At 45.5% G+C, this 9939-nt stretch overlaps 1 protein-coding gene across 1 annotated transcript; it reads left to right on the forward strand.

Moving 5' to 3' along the window:
* Positions 1-566: 566 nt before the first annotated feature.
* On the forward strand, positions 567-5644 carry LOC126191136 (uncharacterized protein K02A2.6-like). The gene is made up of 2 exons (XM_049931886.1): positions 567-675; positions 1545-5644. Exon 2 carries the CDS (start codon positions 4018-4020, stop codon positions 5332-5334), a length of 1317 nt encoding a protein of 438 aa, XP_049787843.1. The 5' UTR covers positions 567-675; positions 1545-4017; the 3' UTR covers positions 5335-5644.
* Positions 5645-9939: the final 4295 nt, after the last annotated feature.

The following is a 9939-nucleotide window of genomic DNA, read 5'->3' on the forward strand; positions in this document are numbered from 1 at the left end:
TCGTAAATTAACCTTGATGATTCTATCTCCTTATTTACCTGAATGATAATTATTATGTGTTACTTCATCATCAGAAATTACGATTATGCTGATGGGCCGAAAGCAGCATGAGGCAGATGGAACATCATCGTTTTCCTATTATTTCTGAACCAACTTTTTTTGTGTAGTGTTGCATTTCTTTTAAAGTCTATAAATCTTCTGGTCCCTTAGTGTTGATCCGGGTATGACTACATCGCGACTATAAAAATGCACAGAAATGATAATGTTTCTTCCGAACGATCTCAAATATATATCAATATGCTGCTCTTATTCAGGTATTTAACGCTCAACGTATGTTATTATAATAGTGTAATCAATCCCTGATTCTGTTGCCAAGTGACCCACCAAAATATTCACCTTTTCGACATAAAAAAAATTAAAAAATTCTTTTTTTTTTCGTCCCCCAAGAGCAACGCTACACTTGGCGCTCGAACAGGGACTTGATCAAAAAATCATTTCATGTATGGTTTTAAAAATTTTTCAGTGCTTGTTCTAATAATTGTTTCATTTTTTCATGTGGATGCAATTCAACCGAGAAAGAGAAGTGGGAAAACCTTTTAATTAATTCAGAAGAACGATTGATGAAATTACCAAAAAACGCGAGTATCCAGCCGTATCACCATCAAGACAGACATAGTAAGTGAAATTTTTATACGCAGTAGCCAAGCTTTCGTAGTGACGTAGCATCTTTCGAGTTGATCAGAACGTAAACCTGTCTTTCCTTGCCTGGAAACAGCTTTATTTCAATTTGTTCATAGTCCATTCTTATGTAGTTAAATTCAGTGAAAGTGTACCATTGTTTGTGGTGTCACTGCCAGACACCACACTTGCTAGGTGGTAGCTTTTAAATCCGCCGCGGTCCGCTAGTATACGACGGACCCGCGTGTCGCCACTGTCAGTAATGGCAGACCGAGCGCCGCCACATGGCAGGTCTAGAGAGACGTACTAGCACTCGCCCCAGTTGTACAGCCGACGTTGCTAGCCATGGTTCACTGAGAATTACGCTCTCATTTGCCGAGACGAAAGTTAGCATAGCCTTCAGCTACATTTGCTACGACCTAGCAAGGCGCCGTATTCAATTGATATTGAGATTCTATTAATGTATCATCAAGAGCGATGTTCTACAAATGTGGATTAAAGTTAAGTATTCCAGAAGCTATGTACTTTTCTTTATAGCATTCGTTACGTATCCTTTTTCAGACCTCACGCCAGCCTGCGTGAGTTTAAGCGCGTGCCTTTCGGCTTCCTCTCATTGTGTCTAGGCTGTCTTGTCTAGACACAACAATTGGAACTACAAATTTCTTTAGCAAACTTGCAAATATAACTTCATTGTTCTGCAAGGCGAATAATGCTTGGCCGCCAATTGGAAATAAAATAAAATCATAAAACTGAAACTAATAACATATTTGGCGACGAGGATACAAACGGTCGTATTGCTCTCATTTACTTGTGTCATGGCTTCGCCACAATCTCCAGATGTACTGTCCGAATTTTATCGCTTGCAGAATAAGCAGACGCAGGCCTTATTGGATGCCCTTGGACAGCTCGTCCAGGGTCAACGTGCACTGCAAAACGATGCGGCCGCCGCCGCTCCATTGCTACAGCAGCCACAACACGCAGTTGCACCACCTTTTCGTCCATTCGATACGGAATTGGAAAGCTGGACGGAGTGGTCATGCCAATTTGGATTCCATCTCGCCGCCTACAGAATTCAAGGTAACGAGCGGCAGCCTCATCTCCTTTCTTGTGTAGGTGTGTCCACCTACCGTGTGATAGTGAAATTGTTTCCCCGACGCGACGTAGCAACTCTGTCCTACGAAGAAATTTTGTCTGCTTTAGATGCCTATTTCAAAGAATCAGTCAATGTCGTTGCAAAAAGGTATACATTCTTTCGTACAAAACGTATGGCCGGTCAGACTAATCGGGAGTGGGTTGCAACTTTGCAAGGCCTTACTAGGGATTGTGCTTTTGAGTGTGAATGTGGACTCCCTTATTCAGATACTATGGTGTGTGATGCAATTGTACAGAACGTTTCTGATGTTCGCGTAAGGGAACAGATTTTGAAACTAGTCAATCCCTCCCTTCAACAAGTGATGGACATATTGGATAGGCAAGACACACTTGACTTTGCTCAGGAATCATTTGAAACTTCGCCAGCTGTGTGTCACATTAACCGGCCTGCTGGGCGAGCTGCACGGAACTGTAAACAGCCCTCGCGCACGTCCGCGCAGCCACGTGTGCCGCACAAGCACGCAAATGCAGTGAAATCATGCCCGCGGTGTGCTACTAGACATTCGCGTGAGAATTGCCCGTCACGCCATGCTATTTGCTTCTTCTGTAATAAGAAAGGTCATGTTCAAAGTGTTTGCCAGAAAAAGCTTAGAACGGACACTAACAACCATTCCAGGCCCTTTGCTTCGCGCTGGAATCGAACCAAGGATACTCAGGCTTGTGAACCTTCGCCCATGGAAATTAATGTAGTTAATTCCACTCCGTCCAGTGCTTCTCTCTCTAACAGTGACTGTGTTCGTCCCACAACAAGTGTGCGTCGACATCGACGGAAATCACGTCAAGTCGCAAGTGATTTTGTACCTGTGTCAGTTACCATTGCACGAGACAGTCGCTCTTGTCGTCAGCAGGACAATAAACTTTTTGTAGACTTGGAAATTAATGGCAACGTGATACCTTTCCAGCTCGAAACCGGAGCTGCAGTTTCATTGCTCAATAAAGACTGTACAAACAACTGGGCACACCTCCGTTGCGTGCCGCAAATGTTAAGCTAACTACATATTCAGGTCACAAGATCCCTGTGTTAGGACAGTGCAGCCTTCTTGCAACATACAAGGGACAAACAAAACTTGTGTCTTTTTACGTCCTTCGTTCTTCTGCAGTGAACTTGTTTGGTTTAGTTTTATTTCAATTGTTTAACTTGTCTATAGTCAATCAGGTCCTATCAGTGGACCAGACTGTGCCTTCAGCCAGTGTTTCTCGTCTATGTGAAGAATTTGCAGACATTTTTGCACTGGGCCTTGGTTGCGCTAAGAACTATGCAGCACATTTGGAACTGAAAGTAAACGCGCAACCGAAATTTTTCAGAGCGCGCAATGTTCCCCACGCATTGCGTGATGAGGTCGCAAGAACGTTAAACGATTTAGAATCACAAGGTGTAATTGAACATGTGCAGGCTTCTCTCTGGGCCTCACCCTTAGTAATTTTGCAAAAACTTCGGGAAAATTGAGACTTTGTGTGGACTTCAAGGCAACAGTGAATCCACAACTAGTGACTGCTACTTTTCCTTTACCCCGCCCAGAAGATCTTTTTGACAAACTGTGCCCGGGTAAATATTTTTCGAAGTTGGACCTAGCAGATGCGTAATTGCAAATACCGGTGGACGAAGAATCCCAGTGTGTATTGGTGGTTAACACGCATCTTGGTTTGTACCAATTCAAAAGACTGCCATTCGGGTGTGCATCCGCCCCTGCATTGTTTCAGCAATATTTACAAAATGTTTGTGCGTCGGTCCCTACTGCAGCAAACTATCTGGACGATATTGTGATCTCCGGAAAGACAGAAGAAGAACATTTAGCCAACCTCCGAATATTATTTCAGGTCTTGCGACAAAATGGTCTTCGCTTGCGGAAGGACAAATGTGTGTTTTTTGCTCGTGATTTGCCATATCTGGGACATGTACTCAATGCCCAAGGCATACATCCCAGTCCAGAGCACCTTCGTGCCATACAAGACTTGCCTTCGCCGCAGAATTTGAAGCAGCTACAGAGTGTGCTGGGTAAAATAAATTATTACCATCGCTATATCCCCCATGCCTCTTCCATTTCAGCTCCGCTTCATCGCTTACGCCGTAGAGATGTTCCGTTGGTCTGGGCGACGGAATGCGAACGCGCCTTTCGCCAGTTGCAATCGGCGTTGCTTTCTAGTACTTGCCTTACGCCTTTCGATCCCCAGAAACCCCTTTTGTTGATGGTAGATGCATCGGATTTCGGGATCGGTGCTGTGCTTGCGCACAAAGATGGCTCGCATGATCGCCCTATTGCCTTTGCGTCCAAATTGCTCTCGTCTGTGCAACGAAATTATTCACAGATCGAGAAAGAAGCTTTGGCTCTCGTATTTGGTGTTACAAAGTTTCATGACTTCTTGTATGGTCGTCACTTTACCATCATCACAGACCACAAACCTTTGACATCGCTTTTTCATCCGAACAAGGCTGTACTTCCACGTACAGCACAGAAATTCATTCGCTGGTCTATTTTCCTCTCGCAGTACCGCTACGATATCTTGTATCGGTCCACTGCTAAGCACGGAAACGCCGATGCGTTGTCCCGTTTGCCTGTTGCTGCGGATAGAGCATTCGATTCTTCCGAACTTGCTTGCATGTTCATTGATTCGGAAACCGATGACGTGGTAGAATCGTTTCCGATGGATTTTCGTCGTGTAGCTACAGCCACAGCTGCTGACCCTGTCCTTGCTACCATTCTGCGTTTTGTTGCTACGCAATGGCCCTTGTCAACGACACGGATCGAGGATCCGTTGGTTCGCCGAGTTTTTGCTCACAAGGAGGGACTTTTTGAACGATGTGGTGTTTTGCTGTTGCGCTCTGATAATGATCAGTCCAGGGTCGTGGTCCCACGTTCGTTACAGTCCTCTGTCTTAAAGCTTCTCCACCAAGGACATTGGGGTATAGTGAGCACGAAACAACTTGCTCGCCAGTACTGTACTTGGTTCGGAATCGATGCTGCGATTACGACTATGTGCTCTTCTTGCATGGCGTGTGCCGAACAACAATCCGCACCACCGCGGAAATTCTTTGCATGGCCGCCAGCCACTACCCCTTGGCAACGCTTACACATCGATTTTGCTGGTCCATACTGGAATGCTCGATGGTTGGTTGTTGTCGATTCATTCAGTAATTTTCCTTTTGTTGTCCGGATGTCTTCCACGACGTCTTCTGCCACAATCCAAGCGTTGTCCGCTATCTTTTGCATTGAAGGTCTTCCACAGACTATTGTTTCCGACAATGGCGCACAATTCATGTCTGCCGAATTTCAGTCATTCTGCAAGGCCAATGGTATTCAACATCTGACATCTGCGCCGTTTTCGCCACACTCAAACGGTGCCGCTGAACGTTTGGTCCGGACTTTCAAGTCCCAGATGTTGAAGTTGAAAGAGTCGCATTCTCGGGAGGACGCGTTGTTGCTCTTTTTGTCCTCGTATCGCTCTCAGCCCCGCGATGGTCGCTCGCCGGTTGAGTTGCTTCACGGTCGCCCTCATCGACCTTGATGTCTTTGCTGCATCCGCCGCATCAGGTTCCTGTGCAGCGGCAGACGCATGCTTTTGCTCCCGACGACGTTGTATACTATCGCAACTATCGAGGTTCACGGCGTTGGCTCGCAGGGCGCATTCTTCGCTGCCTCGGCCGCGCGATGTATCTGGTTTTGGGGGCCTCTGGTGACGTGCTTCGGCATCTCAATCAGCTGCGCCTCTGTCGTCGCACGGGATCTGCCGCTCCCCGTCTGCTTTCAGCGACGGTGCCGTCCGGTCAGCGCCCTGGGGACCCATCTACTGGCTCGCCTCATCCCCAGGTGTTACCGACGCTGCCTTCCATTTTGCCCCATGGCGACGCGCCGCCGCCACCGCCGCCGCCGCCTGTTCTCTCGCCGGCGCCGCCCGCAGTGGACGCGTCGCTGCAACCGCCGGGAGCCACCCTGGGTCACGCGCCGCCGTTCGCTTCCCGTGACCAGTTGTCCTCCGCCATGGAACTCTTGCCCGCTCCGGACCATCTGTCGTCTTCGCCAGTCGGGTGCTCCGACTCGATGGAGGTCGACCCTTCGGCTCCTGACTATCTACGGGCGCATACACCGGATGTTGGCGTGCACCCTGGACTAGGTTTTCAGGCGTTTCCTAGCTCCCCTCGGACCGAATGGCCGGGTGCGGGTGGCACAGCCTCGCCTGTCGTTAGGCTCCCCACCTCATCGCATACGTCAACATGGGGTCCTCCCCACGGCGGGCGGAAGCCTTATAACACAACCGTTCGCCGATTTGCGGTGGAGGAATGTGGTGTCACCGCCAGACATCACACTTGCTAGGTGGTAGCTTTTAAATCCGCCGCGGTCCGCTAGTATACGACGGACCCGCGTGTCGCCACTGTCAGTGATGGCAGACCGAGCGCCGCCACACGGCAGGTCTAGAGAGACGTACTAGCACTGGCCCCAGTTGTACAGCCGACGTTGCTAGCCATGGTTCACTGACCACTACGCTCTCATTTGCCGAGACGAAAGTTAGCATAGCCTTCAGCTACATTTGCTACGACCTAGCAAGGCGCCGTATTCAATCGATATTGAGATTCTATTAATGTATCATCAAGAGCGATGTTCTACAAATGTGGATTAAAGTTAAGTATTTCAGAAGCTACGTACTTTTCTTTATAGCATTCATTACGTATCCTGCTTGAGACCTCACGCCAGCCTGCGTGAGTTTAAGCGCGTGCCTTTTGGCTTTTTCTCATTGTGTCTAGGCTGTCTTGTCTAGACACAACATTGTTGTCAGTGCATAAAAAAAATTACGATATGGCGGATAACTACGCTCAAAACTGGTAAAACGTGTGATATTTCATTTGTTTGTAATTAGTAGGAACCATCTTGTCTTCTTGGCGTACATGAACGTTAGTTGTTACCCAGAGTTAAAATTTCATCTTAGGTCCCAGTTAAGCCATAGCACTACGTCAGAGACAAACGACTGACGGCAGTGACAAACAATATCTGTAGCATCTTGACGTTTGACAAATAATTCATGAACATGGCTGACGGTAAACAGCGGACACAAACAAAAGCAGACGACAGCGGTGATGCGAATGGACCTCACTATCCATCACGATCACGCGCGATAGGTACACGAGCGGAGGCAGAAGCAGCCTCGACCGAAGTTTTAGAAGCTGTTCCTAGTGTGCAAACTATTCCCGCTTTTGAAAAAAATGACTTGGCTGCAATGATCAAAGCAATAATGGAACGCAAGTTCGAAAGCCAAAAACAGGAAAGATTAGATGAAAAGGCCCGCGAAGAAAAACAGAAGGCCGAAAGACGGCATAATAAAAATCAGGTCCTTACAAATCTGTGCAACTCGGTAAAAGCAGACATAAATTCAGTAAAAACAGAAATAAATTCGGTAAAAACAGAAATAAATTCGCTAAAAACAGACATAAATTCAGTAAAAACAGACATAAATTCAGTAAAAACAGATCTGCAAACGGAGATAAATGACCTAAATACACGGTTAAATTCGGTAAAGGCCGAACTAAAGGCAGACATAACAGCTGATTTAAATACCCTGTTGGGTAATGTCCAAAGCCAAATCAGTAGTCAGATCACGACCATAAGGCTAGAAATTGACACACAAGTAGAGTCAAAAATAGAGGATATTTCAAAACGGTTAGATAAGAAAATCGAAGCAGCCAAGGGAGAGATAAATTCAAAAGTGATGGAATATCAAAAACAAGCTGCGACCTTAAAAGAAGATTATACTGCAATCTCTGATGAGGTCAAAGGAGTTAAAACCGCAGTAGACACGATCGAGAATGTTGTTGATGATCTTTCCAAACAGATTGAGACTCTTAATGTAGAGGATCAAAATAAAGAATACTGTTAAGGCACATGCTGAAGCAATGTCTGACCACTACCAAGAGTGGATTAAAAACAAAGACGGATTCATAGAAAACAAGGTCAAGAACGAACTGTCAAAAACGTGACCTTTGAAATATTGGCAGCCCCTGGAAAAACAGGAGACACAGTCATGTCAGAATTAGGCCAGATAAGACGAACGTTAGCTCAAGATTTACCTGAATGGCGTCAACAGATAGTTGATGAAGTTCGTACACTAAAATGTCAAGTTGAAAATTCCCCACCTTCCGGGTCAGGAGAGTGGGGTAATTCACCACGATATAATGAACAGCAGGAGGTACATTACCGTTCACCATTTGATAACGCTCAAACTCATAGTTCTATAGAAGCACAATTTAACCAGAGTACCAGCCCACCCACTTTTGTCAGTTTGATGAAGGAGGAAAGCGTATTCAAACATCGGGTTTTTCCGACCTTTCACCCACAGAAAAGAGAAATTCATCCTATAGTGTTCCTCCGAATTTTTTCGGGAATTTTCCCGAATAACTGGAGTGACCGCCAGCGAATTCAGTTCGTTAGTGGATTTATCGTAGGCGATGCTGCCTTATGGGGAACCGAAATGGTCGACTCTCGTAAAAGTTACAAAGGGTTTGAACGGATGTTTTTAGCTAAATTCTGGAGTTCTGGTGTGCAGCAGCTCCTGAGAAAAGAGATTTACAACGCCGAAGTGTTTAACAGTAAGCGCAGTAGTTTGAGAAGATATTTTGAAAAGTATTTAGCGAAAATCAAGTTCTGGGATTCGCCGATCACCGCCAAAGACGTTATTATGATTCTAAAAACTAAGCTACCGATCGCGATCAGAGAAAAGTTAGTAAACGTGTCTGAGGACGATACGGACACTTTCCTATCTGTGTTAGACTCGTTAGATCTGATTTACGAGGACGCTAGAGTTGATGTTGGCAACGCCCACTTCAGTGCAGGCGGCCAGCACAATACAGAATACGCAGGCAACAATGGTGGCCGAGCGAAAGCGCGTCACAGCGACGGCCAGTACCAACCCCACAATGGTTTCAAAAATAAACACACTACGTACTCCAACAGCAAATATAAAAATAAGTACAATAACGGCCAGAGATACAATCCAATATATAATTCGTCACCACCTCAGTACGAAAATGCACATTATAACACACAGCCCCAGCAATATGGAAACACGCAACCGATCAACGGTAATTATCAAAACGATCAGTCTTACGATTCAGATCGTCAGTGGAAAGGAAATAAATGGCATAATCAAGGTGGAGACCAACGTACACCTTTAAGTAACAGTTACAATCAACACAAGAAACAGCAAAATACCTTTCAGCCACAAAATATACACTTCACGCAACAAGCGAACGGACCTTCGGGAAGTCTGAAGCCTAAACGCCCGCATAATACGCAAATTTATTATGCGCAAGCGAATACGCCAGGACAACAAGATCCATTTCCAACCGAGTTCGTACCACAAAACCAACACCAGTTCCAGACGGAAGAAACTTTAAGAAATATAAATCAGCAGGAAAGTAAGCGTCAAGCGGAAAATTAAAAGCAGCACCTTTGAGCCTCCTAGAGGATGCTGCAGGTTTGAATGGGGGCACCCTGTCCCTTAGTCCACACGAAATTAAAGCAGTTAGGTATGACAAAGAGACAAACTTACGGGATGATCTAGTAGCAGACACTGAGACGAAAGACAATGATGACGTATGGGACGAACAAGTTCAAGCTTCCATAAGAGTATCAATTGCCAACATACCAGTAACAGCCATTGTAGATACAGGAGCTAATATAAATGTCTTATCTTTATGTTTATTTAAGCAAATATCGTCTGTATGCAAAGTTTTATCACTTCCAATTCAAGGTTGCACCGTATCGGGAGCAATTGGTCCACTAACACAACGTGTAAATCTCCAGACTCAGCTTCAAATCCAGATAGTCTATTTCAGTAACGTGCATTTTTCTTATTGTTAAAAACCTATCAGTGCCATGTATCCTGAGTATGGAATTCTTGAGGCAGACGAAAGCTAAAATTGACATCGAGTGTGGAATCTGTACTCTAGTAGCGAGCCAGCAATAAGTAACTGTAAATTTGTTAAGAAGTAAGGTGAAGACAAACTTTGGGGTGCTTCAAATAGCAGTACGGCCATGGACTAAAAGACAACAGTACAGTCAGACAGAAGACGTGACAGATCCTGAAAGTGTTAACGACGATGAGTATAAAGACCTAATTCCC

Source organism: Schistocerca cancellata, chromosome 6 (assembly GCF_023864275.1).
Source record: "Schistocerca cancellata isolate TAMUIC-IGC-003103 chromosome 6, iqSchCanc2.1, whole genome shotgun sequence".
Classification (NCBI taxonomy): Eukaryota; Metazoa; Arthropoda; class Insecta; order Orthoptera; family Acrididae; genus Schistocerca; species Schistocerca cancellata.

Excerpts from the sequence above, each read along its gene's own strand:
- LOC126191136 (XM_049931886.1), top strand. The coding sequence starts at position 4,018 with ATGGTAGATGCATCGGATTTCGGGATCGGTGCTGTGCTTGCGCACAAA.